This window comes from Micropterus salmoides, unplaced genomic scaffold (assembly GCF_014851395.1).
Source record: "Micropterus salmoides isolate LMB-PRFRI ecotype aquatic unplaced genomic scaffold, ASM1485139v1 Ms_hic_scaffold_1, whole genome shotgun sequence".
Taxonomy (NCBI): Eukaryota; Metazoa; Chordata; class Actinopteri; order Centrarchiformes; family Centrarchidae; genus Micropterus; species Micropterus salmoides.
The window spans coordinates 49,947,564-49,971,087 of NW_024040040.1; the positions used below are offsets into that span (position 1 = coordinate 49,947,564).

The 23,524-nt window shown below is 39.4% G+C and overlaps 1 protein-coding gene across 1 annotated transcript in view; it reads right to left on the bottom strand.

Moving 5' to 3' along the window:
* Nucleotides 1-773: 773 nt before the first annotated feature.
* The window catches only part of LOC119913026 (vasoactive intestinal polypeptide receptor 2-like), a 48,451-nt gene continuing 25,700 nt past the window's right edge, over nt 774-23,524 (bottom strand). Inside the window, exons 5-13 of the mRNA XM_038732344.1 lie at nt 10,771-10,868; nt 9,102-9,240; nt 8,236-8,386; nt 6,743-6,803; nt 6,103-6,172; nt 4,938-5,029; nt 4,075-4,213; nt 3,417-3,458; nt 774-3,326 (exon numbers count right to left, since the gene is read on the bottom strand). Of these exons, the coding sequence (XP_038588272.1) occupies nt 3,153-3,326; nt 3,417-3,458; nt 4,075-4,213; nt 4,938-5,029; nt 6,103-6,172; nt 6,743-6,803; nt 8,236-8,386; nt 9,102-9,240; nt 10,771-10,868 (966 nt within the window). The 3' untranslated portion in view covers nt 774-3,152. The remainder of the gene's footprint in view (nt 3,327-3,416; nt 3,459-4,074; nt 4,214-4,937; nt 5,030-6,102; nt 6,173-6,742; nt 6,804-8,235; nt 8,387-9,101; nt 9,241-10,770; nt 10,869-23,524) is intronic.

Genomic DNA, 23,524 nt, shown 5'->3' on the forward strand with positions numbered 1-23,524 from the left:
AATGGAAACAAGAACACTAGATAAGGACAGAAAAGTTTGTGCGTAGATGCAGAGTTTAAACCAGTGGTTTTCTTTTCAGTTTGTGGTAGATTTAGAAAACTGAATATATAAACTCCATATCTTACTCCAATAAAGACCAAAATTATCACGAAGAAAGATAGCCCAGCTTTACATACGTAAAGGATATGTAGTCTGTAAAAATGTATGTTGGACAAACGTTTATGTGTGTTTCTCAGAATCTATTAGTCTACCCTCATTGATGTAAAAACACCTCTCAGTAAACACACAATTATTTGACAGCACCACAAACTACAGCCTCCAAAATAATCATAAAGCTAAAGTATAAGCACCTCAAACAGGACATTACCTTCATGAAGCTATTTATTGCAGGGATCTTAGATTAGACTGCCTTAGATTTAGCAAGGCATACATAAACATCCATATTTGGCAATTACTTTTTGATATTTAATTAATTATGTGAGCATGATGCATCATAATACATGAGTAAGTCTGGCTTCTTTTTCTTTATTAGTAAACTTTAGAGAGCAATATCTTCTTATCTGGTGACGTATTCAGTACTGTTTCTACTGTGCATTAATTTAGAGCGGTGATTAAACTTGTCCCATTCTTTGCCTCCAACTCTTCAGTTATTTCTTTACATGTTGCGAAAGAATAATTGCCAAAAACAGCAATAGATATAGACATATTCATCAAACATATTTTATAATATACGCATACTGCACAATGCAGGAGAAAGAACAAATGACTCAGTCTCCTTGATTAAAGCTTTTATACATAAAACATACGGAGTCCCAGGTTTACAGTTGTGTTCAAAAGCTTACACGTCTCCCTCTCACGTACATAATCAACATTAATACACTCAACTGTGTAAATAACAAGACAGGAAAGACAAAACAATCATTCTTTGTACAAGGCAGGTATGTTTTTGGCTGTTTTTAAGTAGAACTGAAACCCAGAAAAGGGTCAGACCGATCTGTCTGTTTGCAGATATTCTTCATGTAACTGAATTTCACATGTCGTAGGTTTTTAGTTCAGGATTGTGATATGATGGAAGATGCTCCCTAATTAAAGTGTGGACTGGGGAAGTGCATTTAACTCATTCATGTATATTCATTTAAAAGCAATAATTCTCCTATATTGAAGAGTTCATAATGTTCTACAGTTTTGGACACCCAGACCCAAGAGACACAGTGGTCACAGTGGTATTTTGGCAGAAAAACATACATGTTATAAAATAAACAATTAAACAAAAACATTAATGGACAATCATTATTTACATGAGTCCCAACTCCAAGATGAAAATGCTCTTTATCATCTGGAGATGGGGGTCGGGACGCAAACAAGGGATTGCAAACTAAATCTGAAGGGTTGTGAGATGATTGACCAGGGGAGGAAAGCATGAAATGTATTTCTGCTACATAAAGCTTTTTTTCTTGAACAACTGGATTGTTTATACTGTAACAACTGTTAAAAAAAAACAAGTAGCTTATTTTAAAGGCCAATTTATACATCTGCTACGTACACTACACCGTAGCCTGACACGTACCTCCCAAAAATGTAACTACACAACACAGACCGCAAGAACTGTGATTGGGCGGCTTGATATCATCACATTTCCTAATACGAATTTCCAGCTTGTCCTTCTTCACCGCCATTTCCAAATTCAGTCCGATGCTCATTTCTGTTTTTGGTAATTTCACTAAAAATGACTGCTGTTCAACATCGATCAGTTTCAGTCGCCATTGTTTGTAGTAGCCTACAGCAACGAAGAAGAAGAAACTCAACACAGTGGAACATAGAAACCACCGCCAACTAACGTTTTGGCGTTGGAATTGCAGAGTGACGCAGACACCAATGCACAAATGCTCAGGACGGCATGTAGCCTACGGCGTCGACTCGACGCAGAAGTATAAATTGGGGTCACAAGCCAAAAAGGTTGGGAACCACTGTGGCATCATGTCTTACTTAAATTCACCAACAGGAGACTGACAGGAACATTTAATTCCAAATCCGTAGTTAATATCCAACGTGAAATAAACGTGGTATCAGGTCTGCCTAGTCTGCACCCTTGGACTTAAGGCCCATTTATACTCCTGCGTAGGGTCTACATGCGTAGCCTACGGCGTAGGTACAGCCATGCATTTATACTTGTGTGTAGGTCTGTCCGTCATTCTGCAATTACACCCCCCAAACGCTAGTCGGCAGTAGCGCTACAGCATCCACGGTGTTGACTTTTGCCGGTCGAACTTCCGGTTTAGCTGCTGGTGTGGCCTTTTCAAATGTTACTGACCGAATGGATCACAAGTCTGATAGCGAAATGAGTCATTTTGCCCGGGTTGTGATGGTCAGATATATTGATTCACTGTGTTACAGCCGCCGTTTTGGCCGTTAGTAAATGTTACTTTAAAGCGCGGGGTACTTCCGGTCGGCTCGGAGGCATTGTGAGGCTACCCACCCGACCAATCAAAGACCTTACAGTCTGCGTCGACTTGACGTGTAGTTACATTTTGAAGGAGGTGCACGTCAGGGGACGGCGTAGGGGACGGCGTAGGGGACGGCGTAGGTGTAGGCTACAGGGCTACGCCGTCGATTTGACACACCGAAGTATAAATTGCACTTCACTGTAATTCAAAAACAATCATCAAAATCTAAAAATTCTCCACCACATGTCGTTTTTTTAGTCATTTGTAAAATCATAATACTTGTGCATAAATTCTTTAGGGCATGTTTGTAATCTTTTTGGTAAATGCTGAAGACCTTCCTAAAAAAGATGATATATCTGCTGCTGGCATGAAAACAACAGCGCTGCAGTTGATACACTCAGCTGTCTCCTAGAAATATCTAACAACTGAGAATATATATTTGTGTTATGTTTATGTTGTTCTGCATTGTTTCAACAGGCACTGTTTCATTTGTGTCACGAACTGAAAAAATGTTGAAGACCATTGTAAGGGCAGTGATGTTAGAAATCTTCAGGAGGCATACACCGTCCGACCAGAAGTCCTCAGAAACTTCTGCGATATGTCAATAAAAGTGTCCTTGAGTAAGACTTTGAACTTCGACTGAGTCGCTCTAAATATGAGCATCAGTTGTGGATGTCTTTACTTAAACAGGCCAATCTCTCTCCCCGGTCAGAGCATGGTGGTCTCAGTCTGCAGGATGGACTGGGCTCTGGAGTTCCTGGGAAACTGAGAAGAGTTTTCGGTGCCGTTTCGGCTCACTGACATGGCGTGCAGCTGGTACTCCCGTCCCACGTAACGCTTGAGAGATAAACTCCTCCACGTCCTCCGCAGCTCGCTCTGGACCTTTTTATACACAAACAAAGAGTTTAGTGTCTGTGAAGCTGAAAATTAATTCACTAAATTATGTCTGGAAACCTGTGTGAGTAGACTCACCTCGCTGTTTAGGAAACAGTAGAGGATTGCCACAATTAGACCCTAAAACACACACACACACATTCACAACTGTTACTGATTAAGCATCATCTTATAGTTCTGCAAAACGAGCTTCAATTTGAAAATAAAATGGCACATTCTGTACTAACAAAAAGGCTCCTGACAATAACTTTCAAGTTTTTGTTTTCAACTGTATATTACCTACAAAACATTAACATTTTAGAGGGCATCTGCACTTAAGAACTGAACATTTGAGCATCAGACTTGGTTTAAAGTCAGACCTTTAAAAGCCTCAAAGTGACCAAGAGATGAACACAAATGAAAAACAAATTAAGACTAAAACAAACAATCAAAAGAGTTCATGTCGGTCCAAATGTGGACAAACTGCTTCAGGAAATGTCTTAACAATTAATACAGATCATACTGTTTATCTACTTTTACGACTTCTAAATAAAACCCTTTAACAATCAATGAAGAGGATCCGGTCTATTAAATATTGAAAAAGTTCTGTCTTTATTCCTGGTTCACCTCCAAGACAACAAACGATCTATTCGACATACCTCAGAAAGTACAAAGAGGTCCACAGTATGCTTTGGTTACTGTAATAATATCTGGAAGTGCTCTGCGGACAGAAGCCACAACCCAACAATATGTTTACCTGGAATGATCCGAGGCCAAGTTCAAAGAAGATCTTGATCTGCTTCATGGTTTTGTCCGCCGGCTTCATCAGGTACACGAACACCACGTAGTTTATCCCAAACAGAGGGATCAGCAGGAGGGTGGACTTAGCCAGGCGTCTACAGAACATAAGACAGAGGTGCGCAGACATCAGGAACCCACAGCTAAAGTAACACACAGTCAGTACTGTGCAAACAGTGTTTTGAAGCGCTTCAGTTATTGACTTTTTTTTTGTTGTTGAGTGTGTTTAATGCATTTTGTTCTTTGTCTCCTCCAAAAAAATGTAGGAAACTGTGTTTATAAAAAAAAAAATCTGGTTTTAATTACCAGAAGCATTCAGGTCTTTGCTAACAGTAACAGGACATTGTTTATTGTAACCCACAGTTTACAGTGTTCTCTAGTAGCAACAAACAAGACACAACATTTACATTTTTAAAACCAAAAACTGCATTTACAGCCAAAGTATGTCAGAATATTTCATGCTTATTGTATGATTAGTAACAGTCACATCTGGCATAGAACGAAGACGGAGTGAGGTGGACTTTATGTTTATTTAAATGTATTATTTATATTTGATAATTAATTAGTGATTTAGCTGACGCTTTTATCCAAAGCGACTTACAATTGCTATATATGTCAGAGGTCGCACGCCTCTGGAGCAACTAGGGGTTAAGTGTCTTGCTCAGAAACACATGGTGGATGTGTTGCAGCGGGAATCAAACCAACGTCTCCCATGCCAAAAGTATGTGTCTTAGGTACTGCGCTATCACCATGGTTGCCTAACGTAATGTAAAAATCAAATAAATAAAAGGTAAAATATGTCCTGGTGTTCTGGGAGCGTACTTGTATTGCGATTGCTCATTTCCTCCGACGTCAGTGCAGCGCAGCTTCTGCACCAAGATGCGGATGATGCTGATGAAGATAATGAAGTTGATCTTGTAGAGAAACACAAAACAGGGAGAAAGAGCCCCGTTAGTAAATGTCTGTCTTCAACACCACAAAGATCTAATTTAGAATACGTGAAATCGTAAAAGTACAACAACGAAATTTAATTTCTTTTTAGAGAACTGATTTTTAAATAAACAGTGGCATCATGTAAACAAACTGGCATTAAAAGGGTTAAAATGATGAAAAATACATGATATGATATTTGGTGTTTATGATCAGGGCAGATGTTGGTCAAAAGATTTAAGTCCCTGAAAGTGGAAAATAATATTAATGTATAATTGTTTTATTGCAGTTTTCTTTTGTCCCTTAACATCTCCAGAGCTATATTTCTTTGTAATATGACACAGCACAAAAAAGTGCATGATCTTTGACATATACCAGGCTCTAAAACATCCACTTTGCATTCATTAAACATTTTTTAAAACTTTTTTTTGTTTTCGCCATTAAGAAAAACAAGGGCACTGTGAAAACAAACTGTCATTTAAAGGGTTAAATTCTGAAAATGAATGATTATTTGGTATTTATGATCAGGGCAGATGTTGTAAGTAATTGAAAGTAGAAAATATTAATGTATAATGTTTTTATAAAAGTGTTTTGACATTGACATACGTCATTATTACCGCGGCACAAGCGCCACATCTTGCTTTGGTGTTCTGACTGATCATCTGCTTGCAAACATGTTTAGAAACAAACTGCTGAATGATTGAACGTTATCTAAACGTTATCTCTGTTTTTAGATGTGATGCCAAAGACCGACGCACATGCACTGAGATATCATATTAAGTTATTAAAATGTCTCCAGATGTTACTGTTGAGTTTACACAGCTGGTTGATTAAAGTCACACAAAAAAAGATGCTGAATGTTAATTGTTATATAGTTTTGTGAATCTACTGTATATGTTTCATAGTTATTTATTTATAGTTATAGTTATTATTATAAATTCCAACTGCAATGAAGTGCTTTAGTTGATAATATAAAATGTGCATTTTTAAATAAAAAAAGTTACTGAACTCTTTAAAAAATTACAGTATTATGATAAGATGTTGGAGCAAAACTCACGATGACAGATGCCACGATGGGCCAGTCGATCAGTCTATTGGGGACAGGGTTGTCGTTCATCTCCCAACACCTGAAAATAAGAAAATAAATCTGTGAAGTTTTTATAGTTTTTTAGTATTTGTAAAACCAGAGCTGGCTTCCTCTTAAGTAAACTAACAAGCTGCTATAATGCCTTCAACAACCATCAAAGGACCGACTCAAAACACCAAATGTCTGTTGCCTAAAGGTTCTCCAAAATGTTTTCTTTTGGGGAAACCAATGGGCCTCATTTGTTAAATTAGTGGTTGTCAAACTGGAAGGCAGGCAAAAGGGTGAGCGAGTAAATCTGATTCATGTGGGAGCCACGAACGAATGAGAGTACTTTCATGCTAGCAAAGGTTCAAGTTAGCAAGATTTTTTTAGAAGAAAAGTGAAGATAATATTACAAAGAATCAAAGATCCCTTTCAGACATATGAACATACTCATACTGTAATCCTATTTATACTGTGAAGGGAAGCAACACTTAATATAATTTCATGAAATCTAGAGGTTGTCAGCCTCTAGTGGCTGACAACAGTGTTTGCATTTTAATAAACAAGAAGGTTGTTTATTAAAATGCAAACATTTTGCAGCTGTGCAGAGCAGGACGTGCACACTCACCTCGTGTCCTCCATGTTTATCCTACATATGATCCACGCAACCATGAAAACAAAAGGGATTCCTGGGAGACAGAGGAGAGAAAAGTCTGTTTAGATTCTCCGTCTGCCAGACACAGAACATCCACACAAGGTGCCACGCAGGGACTATGACGACTACTGTACACACACAGGTACATGAAACAGCTGGCGCTAAATGGAAATGCATTAGTAAGAGGAAGCGTTGGTTAAGTGGTGATGGATGGTGGAAGAAGGTGGCAGCAGCTGAGACAGAACGGGACTGAGAGGCCAGGAGACTGTTTAAGACCAGACCTTTCTTGCAATACACTGATCTGCTTCACCAGCATGATGATGTCTGTCTGTCTGTCTGTGCACGTGTCAATGTACGTGAGTGTTTTTGTACGGTACCACTCTCATGTCCCCGTGTGGTAAATATGAAGCTACAGCTAGTTAGCGTAGTTTGGCACAAAGTAACAAAAGGAAACAGCTACTGTTTTGTTTTTTTGTACAAATCAAACAAACAAAGTGTAACATATAACTTAGTGGGCTTTAGAGCTGCTGGTAGGAGGATAAATTTACCTTTAGCCCGAGCCAGGATTGCTGTTTTCCCGTTTCAAGTCTATGCTAGACTAAGCTAACAAGCTGCTGGCTATAACTTCATATTTGTCATGGTTTTTGTTTATTATTTCCTGTTTTATTTTGAAAGCATCCTTCCTCATCAGTCTTGTGTTACTTTACTTCCTGTCTTTGTGTGTTTCCCCGCCTGTTTGATTGTCTGGGCCTCTCTTTTCACCTGTGTCTTGTTATCACTTGTGTATTTTAGTCTGTGTGTTCCCTTTGTTAGTTGCCGTTAGTTTTTTTTCTGATGCTGCCACTGGTGGGAAATAAAGTCAGACGGTTCTACATATAGTGGCTTTAATCTTTTAAATCTTATTATATATGTACTATTATATATGATGTACTGTACATCATATAAAAAGTGATCAAGACAAGAAAAATAACAACAAGCAGCGTTGGGCGGGCCCTTGCACGTGTAGTGCGTCGAGGTGTGAGGCGGCCATGTTTTGTTAGAAACAGCTTACTTCCTTTTACCAGTGTGTGGCCCTATGACGTTGAGTGAATATTTTCATGTAGATGTTTTCAGGATGGGACTGTTATTGACCATGTAAAGTTTGGTACAGATCTGAGCATTTACACTGAAGTCATATAAATAACTGTTTTAACAACAGGGACGTCACACGTTTCGTGCTCGGGCCCTAATTAACTATTAATAACTAAACTATTGTAATATATAATTAAAGAAAAATCAAAATATTGGTATGCGTTGCAGAATATTTGTGAATAATTTCCATGATTTCAAATACTTTCTACAAATCGTGCTCGCCCTGCTGGAAACAGGCTGTACGAATCCCCTGACTTCAGCCATCAACGTGGTTAGAGAAATGTATTCAGAACCACACTAAGAAAGACCCAAGCTCCTGCTGTTGAGCTGCCTACCCCAGCCGATGAGCATGTAGATGGAGAGGCGGATGGAGTAGTTGTGGATGACGAGCAGCAGCGTGTGCAGGTAGAGACCCTCCACCAGCAGCCAGAAGAAGTTGGCCATGATGAAGTAGTTGAAGAACACCAGACTGGCCTTACAGCCCACCTACAACAACATATTTGTTTTATTACACTCACATGCAACAACAGTAAAGCTGAATGTAATGATAAATAATGTAATGATAAATAATGTAATGATAAATGTTTTTTAAGACATGAATCAAAAAGACGAATAATTAAATATTGAATTTAGATACTAAGACAAAGATTCTCCTGGTTTTTATAGAGAACACAGTAAAGCTTGAAGGAACTGTTGTCATTATACAGATTTGAACAATGAAATTCAGTGGTAGGCCCCTCCATAGTACACATAAACAAATATATATAATAATAATATAACAATAATTTAAATTAGAAAAGAATAAAAATAATAAAGTAGTAAAGTGAATACAAGCAGCCCTATAGGAAGAAATAAAAAGGCAAGCTAAACAGTTATGTGCTGTATATAAATACATACAGATACACATACTTGTATATCTATATTAACATATACATACTGTACATATATATATATACATACATACAATATATTCACATATATACTGTCCGTAGTATACATATACACATGCATATATCTATATACATATATGTACACTGTATGTGTTTATATTTACATATATATACGAACACACATATACATATTAATACATATACATATGGTTCAAACTAATTGTATTAGATCATATTAGACTGTCTATTTTCATTTTAGGAAAGCTCCTCTTAGGAACGGTAAAAATAAATGTGTGTGTGCATGAAGTCACCAGCGATGGCTGCGTGCTGCAGTCTGTGTTTTCATCGGCTGAGAAGAGCAGCGTGTCCTTGGCCAGCACGGCCACGGCTCGCAGCATGAACGACACAAACAAGTTCAGATGGATGTAGTTCCTCGTGCAGTGCAGCCTCCTGCATGTACATACACACACACACACACAGGAATGTGTAGAAGTGTGTTTACAGAGGGTGTCGGGGTGTGAATCCACTGAAGGATGTGGTATCTAAACATGCTGATAGCAGCCGAGTGAACCGCTGGAGCTGATCCAGACTGAGCTGCAGCTTTCATCACACATTTTTACAACACGCTGTTATCTCCCTGAGTACTCTGTGTGTTAGGAGACATTCATGTGTTTAAGAGAGTCTACTGAGGTTTATATTATATATCCTGAGTAAATCCTTAACAAATCCTGAAAGTGTTAGGTTCTAAGGTTAACACCTTTGCACAGCAAGCCTGATGTATTCCTCAGTAAATGTGGGAGACGACTCTAAACTGTCGACCATCATCATACATTTCTATTAAAATAACCTTAATTATCTGTGTTTGCATAGAAAAAAAAAAACTTTAATTAATTTACTTCACATGGGGGAGAAACACATGTGAGCTTAAGATACTGTTTCTGCCAGATGAGTTATAGTTAACTAAATGATAATTGGTCATTTTTGATGTCTTACGTGTGAGGGATGTTTAAAACGAGCAGATCTTGAAACCATTCTTGATGCAACCTTGACATCGATGCTCTTGAAACTCTCTTTCCCAGACAGAATCATCACATCTTATAATGACATACCTCTTATTCTGCAGACTGTGGAGCAACCATGGAGCACTGAACACATCCATTCAACAGATTATATTATTATTATTATTAGTTTTCAGACTTAAGACAGTGTTCTTTTTTGTTTTCACAGCTAGATATGAAAATATAGCTATTTATACCGCAATAAAAATATTTTGAGTATACATTTATATTACAGACAGAAAGTGATCCACAGCCGAACATTCATACATATCCACACAGAGATTTGGGGCTCCTAGGGTTTGCTCAAGGATACTTAGACATGCAGATTGGGGGAGGTGGGGATTGAGCCTAACTGCAACATTTAAACACAGTGATCCGACCTATCTGACGTATTTACTATGTTGCTTTGCTAACGTCTCTGATAAATCAAATCCACCCAAAAGCATGATCTAGTTTTGGATAAGCTCAAGCTTTCATTTAGGAAAATTAGGTCTCCAAATTCATTTAAGTGAAAGTGTTGTTATTAATATTATATGAAAGCATACAACATGCATTTTAGATGAATGAGATGTAAACACTTTGAAATAACATCATGAAAAAAGAAAACATTCATCATGTCGCTGCAATTAAATTGTATATTTTCTACCAGGAAGTTATTGTAAACAAACGATCGGTTCTATAAAGGCATAAACAAAGGACATTAACCTTTACCTAATTTGTTAGAACACAGTGCCTTCGCTCTGGGTTATTTGAAAAAGGTGCGTCTGTCTGTGTGCACACAAACTGTATTTATTTATCTGAGATACCTGAAGATGCACCGAGCATCTGCGAAAAGAATCTCAGTTTGAACACCTTGTCTCACTTGTTTAACCGGCGTGGTCGTGTGAATGGCGGGCGGTGTGTGTGGCGTACGTGTGTCTACCTGAACAAACAGATGACGATGGTGCTGGTGAGCAGAGAGATGAGGGTCAGGCTGTGGCCCAGAGTGGACAGTATCTTCACCACTTTGTAGAAGACCAGCTGGACACACAAACACAGAAAATAAATGTTAAAGGAAAAGCTAAGGCTTGAAAGGCTCCTTAACAGTCAAAGCTCGCCATTTTAATTGCATTCTTTGATTTAATTTTATATTAATCTATCTTATTACATACAAATAGCACTTTAAATACAAATCAAACAATATTTTCCTGTTGTGTAGTCAGCTCTTTAATTTCTGTAAAAACAACACTAAAGTGTAAAACTCTTCTGTTACAAGTGAAAGACCTGCATCAGAATCAGAAACAGCTTTATTAGACATAAACCTATATAAAAATTATGAAATAAACAAGATATACAGGTCATAAAAGATAATAGAGACTACTAGCATTCAAACTTGCTCAGCATCACAATAAACTAAACTATATAAAAATGTTTATTTTAATGTAAATGTACACATTTCTATGTTTACCTAACTGCTCAAATAGTAAATGTGTCAATCAATTAAGTTGCAAATTCATGAATGAACCTGGGAGTGTGTTTGGACAGAACCCAAGCTTAAATTTAAAAAAATTAAAAGTAAACAAACCCTTTTTTCCAGATTAAACTGGTCTTAACATGACAGCTACACACTGTAGGCAGTGGTAGAATAAGTACCTCAAACTTTTACTTTAGTAAAGGAGGTAATAACAGTGTAAAAATATTCTGTTACAATAAAACTCCTGCATTACTTAAGTAAAAGTCTGTTAGTATAGGCACAAAATTAAAGTACCAAAAGTAAACAAACTCATTATGCAGAATGGACCATTTTAGAACAACATATATTATATTACCGGATTATTATTAGAGATGCATTAATGTGTTCATCAGTTTAATGGTGCAGCTGGATAAGGTGGAGCTAATACAATAATATATATCGCAATTTAATAGTTGATTTCTATTAACTAGTAACTGGTGACTGAAGCTGTCAAATAGATGTCATGGAGTAAAAGTAGAAAACTTCAGTAAAGGCAGTCGGTTGAAGCCACTTGGAGGCGCTGCTCTCTGTTTTGTTAATCTACACATTAAACAAATAAAATGGCTGTGTGAACAATTATTGTTTACTTCTCCAACAAGCAAACAAAGCTGCAGCCTGGTAACTGAAGAGATGGAGGAGCCTTGTGTGGTCATTTTGAGAGCTGAAGAGGAGGGAATAATAAAAACCCCGTGGCCAATCAGAAACAAGTATTCTCAGTGTACCTGAAAACCTCCTTTTACCTTTAAAACAGCACACATAAGTCCAGGCACATTTTCCCACACCGCCCAACTGCGAGGAGACTGAAGGACGAGACAGCAGCACTCATTGAGCTTCTGGTTTTTAAGAGTGGAGACGCTCTTTTACAATAAGAGCAGGATTCAGGATGAGTCTGGTCTATGTCAAAACAGCACAAACTCTCCATAAACTCTTCAGGCCGACACACAGAGATGGATCTGGACTTTAGAGTTGTGTATTACTGCTCTATTTCTGTGTGTGTGTGTGTGTCGGTGCCTGGTGTTCATCGCTCTCTCGTCATCTATAAACAACATTCCCCCCGTCTGACACACCATCTGGCGATTAACTGGACATTCACACACTCACGCACTCTCTCAGTAAATATATTTAGACCGTGCATGAGCACGCGCACATTAATGTACACCAACTGTAAACCTTTTCACCTACTGTTAACCACATTTAAATACACTCGCATGGAAACATTTGCATGTGTCAACATTGTGCATGCCTCCCAAAACTATGCATACCAACGTTAAGTAAGTGGTTAACGTTGCTGCTGGCTTAAAGGGACGGCGGCTGGAGCAGGGGCGGCTTTATAGGGGAGGTGGCCTAACTGAGACCACCACTGCTTGTTATGTCCGGGGGGGTAGCTTCATTCTCTCCCGAGATACTTTGGGTTTAGATTTATATTATATGAAGTATTGTTGTTTGGTTAATGTTAAATAAGATTACATTTCTTTTGGAATAAGTTTTTAGTTGGTTTTGCTGTTATTTGTAGTTTATGTAGTAGTGTTGTTGTTGTTAGTCTCCCCCTGTGTGTCAAAATTGGTCTGATCAGCCAGTATATAAGCCCCCTTTGTTTCTCTTGTAGTAGGTCAGTTGTATTTTTGAGTTTTGAGTTCAAAGCTTAAGTTATGTTCTGTTTATTTGACCTTTTTTTTTTTTTTTACAGGCCCAAACCTTGTCATAAATTTTTTGGGAAAATAAAAATTCTCTCGTGACTCCTCCCGCCTGACTGCTTGGTCCCTAACACGTCGTTTTTCTGGTGAGGACAGTCTCTTATTACACATTGACATGTTCATTTCTAAACAAGCACATTTGTACTTCTATATATGCGAGGAGCCTCATTAACATCATGCATGCCCCCGGCAGCTAACTCCATTCTTAACCTTGACAATAAAATCAAACCTCTACAAACCGCAGCTGTTACCTTAAAGGGGACCTATAATGCTGCATTTCCAGCCTTATATTATAGTTCTATATTTTCTATCTTATACTGCCTATATCCAATCTTGTTTGACGCAGCACTTTCTTGGCGACATATTGAACAACTTTAAATTCTACTTCAAAAGGCCGGCGTGTCGCGCTGAGCGGTATAGACAGACTGAGCGTAGCGGTTGCCAGGAGGATAGAGCTGCGTGCAACTGACCCTGGAGAACTGTCTCCTTATTTTAAATATATTTACCATTATTTGAAGCTTTGGCCATGTTTAACATGAACATCCGACAGCGTGACATTATAGATTTGACACAATAGGTCACCTTTAATCTAAAACTAATTCTAACTTTAACCCCAAATTTTTATCCTCAAACAACAGGACCAGCCAAAATGTCTCTCTTTGCAATGATATCGTGACTCGCAAGGTACAAACTCTTAACTGGTCCTCATAAAGATCGATGTCAAAGAGCACTCACACACAAACAGTGAAGTTGAAAGTGCTGTACATCCACTTCTGCAGCTGCTGTACTTACATCATCTCGAGACACTTTACTTAAATATTTCTATTTCTGGAGACTTTCTCCTCTCTGTCCTTCTTTCCATATTTCTTTTTTCATCCTTTGTCTTGTCCTTCGTTGTCTCTGCTTTTCCTTCTCACATTTTGTCTTTCCTTTGTTTTTGTTTTATAACTCTTGCCTTGTTTCTTCCTTTTATCTGTTTCATTTGTTCCCTCTGTTCTATCCTGCTTTAGTCTTTCCTTCCTTCTCACAAGGTTTACAAAAATCCATCAATCTTCAGATTTGGGGATTTTCATGTCAATGTACACCGATCAGCCATAACATTATGACCCCTGACAGGGGGAGAGCGAAGGCTGGCCCGCGTGATCCGATCCAACAGACGCATTAGTTGTAGGTCAGACTGCGGAAAACGTTGATGCTGGTCAAAACACACAGCGCACACACAGTGGAGTCAGGGCTTCGACTGGTCAGGGCTGTTTTGGGGCGGCAAATGTGAGACCTACAATTATGACCAGCAGGTGGTCGTAAAGTTAATCGGTGTACATCAACTGACCCCGACTGCTTTCTAATTTCCACACATTTGCATATTTCTTTAACTTTAAAGCTGCTGATATTCTCTATAACATTAAATATTCATTATTACAGTGAGTGCACAACAATTATAGTTAAAGTTGGAAAGAAAACACCCTAAGCTGTTAATCATTAAGAGGTTAAAACTCAGCTAATCTGCTGCATCAGGTGTGTGTGTGTGTGTGTGTGTGTGTGTGTGTGTGTGTGTGTGTGTGTGTGGTGTGATCAGGAACACATGCCAGCGGCCTGGCAACATGAATAATCAAAAAACTGTTGTCACATTTGACTTCAGACACTGCTAAATCCTTCTTTAGCAACAGAAATATGTGGCATCAACTTTTCCGCAGAAATCTCTGATGTGAAATATCTGTTGTAACTTCTAAGAAGGGCCTTTAAGAAGTGAACGCAGAGTAACAGAGTATTTTTCCACTGAGGCATTACTACTTTTACTTAAGTATAAAGAGGTTCAGTACGTCTTCCACTCTCGGTCTGTCCGCTATAAATACGCACACACATACGCAAACAGACAGTCACAGCCTGGCATCCGTGTCTCATTCCTGAGTTTGATTGTCAGGCCGTCTGGCTGGGAGCTGATGACCTGCTGGCTTTGGTCTGCTGCAGCCTCACTGCCTTCTATGTCCAAACACACCTCTGTCCATAAACTCTGGCTCGCTCGCTCTTTCTGTCTTCCTCTCTGACACCAAAGAATTAAAGCGATGTTGAACTTTAGGCTGAACAGCTTCCTGGCCATGATAGAAGTCTAAATCTGGTGCACTGTCTTTTTCTTCTGCTCCTGTGCGCTGTGTATTAAATAAGACCGACTCATGGCAGAGACCAGAGGAATGGGAAGACCATGACCGAAATCGTTTTTGTGACCAGGATTTAAAATTTACACAATTTTCTCTGTAATCTTTCAAACAAAAAGAAAAAATTATTTACAAAGAAATGCACAATCATTATAGTTAAAACAGAGGGGTTTGGGTTCAGTTTCTAAGTTCCACTGACAAAAAACCTTTAGCGTTCTGGTGTTTAAGTGGTCTTCTAACCGTGTGACAACCGTTTGGGGCAGGCCCTTTCCTGTTTGTGACAATGCCCCCGTGCAAAATGTATGTGCACACAAATGAGGTCACTGCTGTACGTTTAAAATGTAGAAAATTTTTTTAGACGTGTAAAAGCATACGTTTCAAAGTATAACAAATTGCCCAAATAGTAAATTTGTCACACAATTAAGTTACAAATTCATGAAGGAAGCTGCAAGTGTATTTTTCATTTGTTAAAATCTTTAATTTCTAAAACAGTTAAGTGAAGCTGGTAAAGGTGGGGGCTAATTTTAATAACTTTACATACTGCTAGGTGGTGTAATCTATACTAATACATCATAATTTACTACTTGGTTACTTTTTTTGTAATAATAACACAAATCTGCAAAGTAACTACTGCAGTAAAAAGCTGTCAAATACATGTAGTGGAGTAAAAAGTACAACATTGGCTTCCAAAATATAGTAGAGCACAAGCGGGAAGCTTCCGGTCTGAGACGTGAAGCCAACGCGGAAGTCCCTCAAACCTGCATTCTATCGAACAGCCAGCAGGGGGCGACTCTTCTGGTTGCAAAAAGAAGTCTGGTTCCATTAGAAATAATGGTAAAATGAGGCTACTTCTTACCTCAGTAAACACTTTCCTAATGAGTTTATGGTCTTCTTCAACACAACATGATGTTCATTTAGTGAATTATGGTCCCATTTAGAGGAAAATAGACCAGAAAGCAGAGTATGCTTCAGGGCGGGATTTATTATGGCGTGATTGACAAGTTGAGTGACTCGTACCCACGACACAGTGTAAATTTAACCAGCGCGGTTGAAAAAGCTTATTAAGCAGCCCGCCATAGTCTAATTTGCTCTGCCATAATTTCAAAATGAACTGAAATATATTTTTACATCTCATAATAACATTACAGACCTCTAACGCTGTGTTTTGTGGGCGCTGCTCCGCGCTCAGGCACTTTGGCCTCCAACTCGAGACAACCACTTTTCTTTTGAGGCAACTACGGTAACGTTAACGGTCTGTTTTTGGTCGTTTGTGAAGGCGATTAAGCTAGCCGCGCCTACATTTGGAGTGCACACCTATTAAAGCCTTTATGGTACATCCACTGTAACGGCGCAGAGCGAGCTGACAGGCAGGTTAGTGACTTTATCCTGTCCGTTTCTCTCTTTACAAAGACAAGTGTTGCAGTATGAGAGTCCTACCTGAAAAGAGGCTGTGAAGTCTTCATGTTACGCCGTACGAGAACCACACATTATTTATCAAGTTGGGTCAGACTCTGGTTGGACTTTTTGCGCGAGGATACACACAACGGCCGGTTTTCAAAATAAGGTGTCTATACAGCATGGAAATAGGATTAATTGGATTACATTCACAGAAAGTATAAAACATGATACAAGTCTCCAATAAAAGTAAAAAAACAACAATAAAATGTCAGGGAAATTACTTATTCTGTCTTCTGTTCTTTGATTTAGGGTTTTTGGGTAAAAAATTTAATGAATTTGTCGACTTTTGTTCATCACTACTAATGACTAATGTTCATCACCAATTACAGCTATACAATGGGTTTATGATCAAATAGTTTATTAGAGCACAACATTGTTTGCAAGCGTACCAAGTTCTTCATAGATAGCCTCTAAATTTTGCACCAAATTAATACATTTAACTTTAAAATGTACAAAGTGTTCTTCCAGGGGGCATGCCCCTGGACCCCCCGGTGAGAGGGTCCAAGGCCCACAACCCCCAATTTATCCGGGGGCATTTTGGTTTATGGTCGGTATCTTAACTCCTAATCCACAGGGGCAATAAAGGCCAAAAAATCAGTTTTATCAGTTCTTTATCGGAGACAAATACCAAAGAGACACATAGGCGGATTTTCCAGGGTGTCACAGACATTTGACAGAGGTTCGTTATGTGAGCAGCAGATGTGCTGTGTGAAGAAGAAAAGACGAATGATGTGGGAGTCTCTCCTCTCCAACAAACCAGACGCTTGCAGGTACGTTTAGCACTGTGCACGAAATTTACATTCTCTCGCTCACACTGGGAAGTTATTATCTCACGTTGCCGTTAAGCTGCTGCAGGACATATTAGTTCATCTCCTGAGCGATGTGTTTCCACACATAGCACGTCTTAGTGTTAGGCTTGAGCTTTTCCTCCATGTTGTTTGGACTTCTTTTACATAGTTGAGTGGAGCAGAAAACAAGTTGTCTTTTCCATAAGGACACGATGCCAGCATGTTGTTTGGGGTTCACTTCACAAAGAAATGTCATCTTGTGTTTGAGTCCACACGTGGCATCAAAGTTGGTTTGAAAACTAGTGTTTGAAGTAAGTGTGTGATCAGTTCTGTCTGGCGGTGAGAGTGATCAGAGACGATCAGCTGCGTCTGCTGTGTGAGGATCTGTATCTGAGTGCCAGCAGTGACGCCTGGTCTCAGCTGAATGTTTCCCAGACGGAAAACCTCTGTCTCTTCAACAGGAAACAAATAGAAAGCTCTACTGAGAGTCAAAGAGGTGGAATCCCACACCTGAGGGCTCTGGAGAGGATCACAAGCCAGCTGTGTGTGTGTGTGTGTGTGTGTGTGTGTGCTGTTAAAATCCATCTTTATGTTCAACTGCTTTCTGTCACACAGCTCAGATGTGTGTACAATACATGATTCATGAGCTTCTGTTTTGCTTTACTGTTATTCTTACATAACTCGCCTCCTCAAAAACCCTTTGTTTTTGTTTTCTCTTCTTTCATCAGTTTGCTGCTCTATTTTAAACTTTGCAATTAAAAAAACAAAACGATCAAAGCCATTATTCAACTGAAGAACCTAAATATGCTGCTCATCCTGCGTCTGTCTATTCAACACAGGCTGGAAACAAGATGCTACTTTGATTGTCAAACACCAAAACCATAATTTATACTCACAAGAGTAAAACTGTCCCTCCTTTGCAAAACAAAGCGATGTCTGCTGCAGCTTCTTTATAAACTGTTAAACATTCAACCCTAAATTATGTTTGATTTTGGGTCCTCCAGTGAGTTTAAATAAACAGATATTTCAAGATATCGCTGCTCTTGTTAAACTTGGCGTTCATATTGATCTTCACGCTACACTTTTCATGCTCACACGGTACATGAGCATGTTTGTCCATTATTCAGACAAGACAACCACAATGCTGACAAAAAGACAGCGTTACTTTTATCACAACTGCAGTTTATTTTGTAAATAGCCACAGCCGCAAGTGTGTTTGTGACAGCTCCTTACAGCGTAATGACAGCAGCTGCTGTTGGAGAACCTCGCTGGTGCGACACAAAGTGTGAAATTAGGCGTTCCTTTACTGTTCTTTTCATTTACAGGGAAGTACAAGTAGAAGAAGAATAAGGAGAAGATGTAGAATAACTAAAACTAGAAGAAGAAGATGTAGAAGACAAAGAAGTAAAAGAAGAAGAATAAAGAGAAGAGGTGCGTTCAAGATGACTGCGGCTGACTTTCGCTGACTTCATAGTCTAACGTGAGCGGCAGACGACTGCAGGGACAGGGAATAAAAACGGCGCAGTCAAGTCGGACACATTCTACCAGTGTGAGCTGAGATCAATGACTGATTGCGGCATTTTTCTTGTGTGCCGCGAGGCCTGGCAAAAGCGTGGTTTCAACTTTGTGCAGCCGCCTTGCTCCCGTAAGGTTTTAATGACGTGACATGGTGGCGTTCGGCAAACGTCGGACACAATTTCTTGTCAGCGCTACGCAGCGTCGCATGAAGTCAAACGCACCTAAGATGTAGAAGAAGAAGTAAAAGAAGAAGAAGTAAAAGACGAGGAAGATGAAGGAGAAGACAAAGAAGTAGAAGAAGAATTAAGAGAAGATGTATAATAAGTACAATAAGAAATAATAAATAAGTAAAAGAAGAAGAAGTGGAAGAAGAGGGAGAAGACAAAGTAAAAGAGGAAGATGAAGAAGAAGAAGAAAAAAAAGAAGCAGACAAAGACAATGAAGTAGAAGAAGAGGAAGAAGTAGTAGATGAAATCGAAGTAGAAGAAGAGGAAGATGAAGAAAGCGAAGAAGTAGACGATGAAGAAGTAGAAAAAGATGATGAAGACAAAGAAGAAGAAGAAGTAGAAGAAGATGAAGAAGGAAGTTTAAGTAGAAGAAGATGAAGACCAAGAAGGGGACATTGATATGCAAACGTGATTGTGAGTGCCTCTACATCCATGTATGGCTGACTGTGGCAGTGGAAATAAATACATTTGACAACAATGATGTGGATGAATCGAGCCAAACAATGTGCCTGACGAGAATTTACTGACATCCACATGTGCAAAGAACAAATCAACACAATAAAAATGTTAAGATTCGGTGCTCAGTTCACATGCAGCAGTTGGGCCAAAGTCCCAGCACTTGTCACTACAGTTTATAAAAGGAAGTTCATTTGTTTTTCTTTGCACAACTGTCGAACGGAGCATTGGTACATTTTTCTATACAAGGCAACGTCGCACAAACAGCCTCCTTATCTATTTCTGAGCTTCAGTAAATCTCCACAGCATCAGCAGTGTCAGCTCTCGGTCAGGCAGTCAGATGATGTAGGTCAGCCGCATCGCGCTTCATCTTGCTTTAAGTTCCAGCGTCGTTACAGTTTTAATTGGTATAAACCAAGATATGAAATGTTTATCTAAACTATTGTACATGGGGAAGATTATGAAAGCAAGACTGCGATATGCACACATCCTGTTCCTAAAGCAGAAGTTTGAAAACTGCAGCAAGCGGGGAAAGAAATAAAAGAGATTGACGTCTTGAACAACCATGTGTGTGTGCATGTTTACACACACAGAGGAAAGAAAAACAGTCCGGCGATGAGGAAAAAGATTCTGTAAACAGAGAAATACAGAGAGATGTTAAAAAGAAAGATGGCTCTGGAAAGGAAACTGCACAGAGACCCACAGAAAGCTTAGATGAGATGCTAAATTAAGAGACCTGATGGTCAAATTTGAATATTGCTCTCATTTAAGATGCTCGACCAGGAAAGTTATCGCAGACTTCATTTGTCTGCAGAGGATTTAAGACGTCATTTCACTTTGTAGCTTGTGACAGCAAAGAAATAACAGTTTAAGAGCTTGAAGCACTTCATCATTCAAACGTTTCTTCCTTCCTAGTGTCGAGTGAGTGAAAGTGGCGAATAAATTCAGACTTGAAGGGTTTCTTGCTGCTGCGATTATGGATGGTAATTTTTGAGGCGTTACTTTCATTATTTATTTTTTTATTTAACCTTCATTTATTCAGGAAGCTTCACTTGCAGGAAGGCCCTGATCACCATCACACTGTTACACATTCACATCTGGAAGCTGCCCAGTCCTGCTGGCCGCTGAGCAGCTCCACTGGAGGAGTTATGGGCCTTGCACAAGGGCACCTCAGTGGGATTGAACCGGCGACCTCCCGGTCACAGCTTTTCAGAGTTTTACTTAATGAGCCTTCCTTATCTTCGGAATATTTAGTTATTAAATTGCAGCAACAGACAAAACTACATGCGTGCGCTCTCCTCACACTTCTCCGCCTCTCCTTGCACCCGACTGGATGTGTTTTGTTCTGCGTGCATGTTAGTGTTTATTTGTTTGATCTGTTATAACTGAAACACTTCTGTAAAAACAAAATCAGTCCCTTTTTCAAACCAACTCCTTAACAGCAGAGCCAACAGCTACGTACGCAGTTGTGACATAAATACAAATCGCATTATGATTCATTTTTTTATTTTGTTTTTAAAGATATTTGTGGGCCTTTTTTTGGACTTTATTGACAGGACAGTGGACTGCGAGGAAACTGAGCTAAACGCGCCACATTCATTTTTTTTTTACATTAAAAGTTTTGATAACTGATGAGTTGTGGATTTTCAAATGAATTATGTAATTTTGTCCATATTAAAGTGCTTTCTAGCTTATTAATTTAGCTGCTTTTACCACCAACATGTTTTTAATCACTTGTGAAGTTGTATGATTTCTGTCACCTTGCCTGGTAAATCCACAGAAAAGTTTTCACTTTTAGAGGATCGGTCTTGTGATATTCTATATTTTTTCTTCTTGTCAATAAAACCCGTGTTGTGCTTATGAGCTAAGTTTAACTTTGCTAAAAGATGCATTACTTATAAACGCTAACTGTGTCGACAGATGGAGTGCGGTTTAACTGTGTCTGCCGCCTATCTAAGAAAATAGTAACTAAGGCAAGAAAAACGAGAACTAAAAACAGGCCGAATGTTCCAGTAGCTGAGGACACAACAACACACACACACCTACACTGAACTCTTCTGTCCAGAGACAGAGTCGCACTCCACCTGCGCTGACGGTATAAAGGTCAGACTCACACATAGTGAGTTCTTCTTCTTTGCTTGATGCTTAATAAACGGAGACTACTTGATAAAACAAGTCCTGTGTTTATCACAGACTGATATCCTTTCTTCCTCTGAGCCGTAGAGCGCCATTGTTGTCCAGACACTATTAAAAACCCATCAGTGAGCCTCACTGCTGCACTGGGTCACATGTTCCTTCATCACCATGAACACACACACTGTAGTTTATTCTGACTCGGTCACACATACATGTGGATTCATCGGCCGCTGAAAATAGTCCCAAACAAATGCACCATTTCCTCCTGTGTGTTTGAAAAGTATATAAAAGTGTAAACACAGAAATAACTATATATTTGTGACCTGTTCTTTGAAAGTTACATCTTCAGTAGGAACCAATGGCCTTGGAGCTGAGAGCCACAGACAGGAAGTCAGAAAATATAGAAAGACAGACAAACAGATTGCTGATTTTGATCTTTTGATTTTTTTGACAATAAAGGAAATAAAATAGATTATTTTCCTCTACTTATGTCCCCAAAACAAGAGACATTCACACAATCACTAGACACTGACGCCTGATGGAGGACCGTCACTTACGGTGCGTTTCATTTACCTCGGAAGTCGGAGCTGGGAATGACGGCACACCAGAGTTGACGGCGTTCCAGTTAACAAGTCGGAAAACCTCGTGCTCGGCCAGCCGTTGTTTACAACTAGCCATCTTGGATCACAAAGTCGGGGTAGTGCGGTTCTCCTGAAATCCGACTTAGAGGGCCGTTTCCGACTTTGAACTCGGACTTCCCATGTCAAATGTAACGAGAGAGCAAGAGGAGTGTGTGCCGCAGTGTGGACACAATAATGGTTCCGGATATTCTCTTAAACCTGGATGTTACTTTCTTTATTTAAAGCTCAGAATAAACCTGGAATGCAGCCGTGACTACAAGCAATAACTGGGAAGGTCAGAAAATAAGCTCTGTGGCATCAAACAGGACGCCTCGGGGCGACGGGAAGGTCTAAACATACATATACACACTAACGGAGTAGACAGATAACACAGGTTTACAGCTCTGAGTAAAAGACAGTAAAGAAAACAACGGGGGGTGTTTTTTAATTTCTACAACCATCTGCAACATTCACAGGGTTAAATATTCAGCTGTGTCATTCTGCTCCTCTCCTCTAAGGAGTAAGAGGTGGGGGGGAAATGCCTCCTGTTTGCCTTCATCTGGTGAAGAATCAGATATGGGAACAGCCGAGGGCGGATCAGAGAGCAGAGAGAAGAAGACCAGAACCTGAACCCCCCACAACTCAGCTGGAGGAGCTGAGAGTTTAAGCCAGTGTCTCGCCACAAGTCCACACAACAAGAGACTGGGTCAGCGTGGTAAAACTCTCAATCCTGGTACCGTGGATGTTTTCTGTCTGCTGATCACACTGTTTTTGGCAGCAGTGAAACCCCAAATGTTCTTTTTTGTTAAATGTGAAAACAGAAAATGCCCTTTTTCCACCTCAGGAACCTTTTTAAAAGCTTAGGAACATAAACTCAGAGGTCTTGAGTCCACATCACTGCCCTCCTGAACTCTTTCTTTAAAGGGTTGGTTCGCACAAATCTAGCCATGCAGGTCATCTTATTCTTCTTATAATTTATGTTTTGCCATCCCTTCACACAAAGCGATCCCAGTCCCGGCTGTCATCTGTGACACCACGATGGTGGAACGAGCTACCACACGCCATCAGAGCAGGGGCGTCCCTCTCTAACTTCAAGAAGCTCTTGAAACCTCATCTCTTAAGAGAACACTGTCT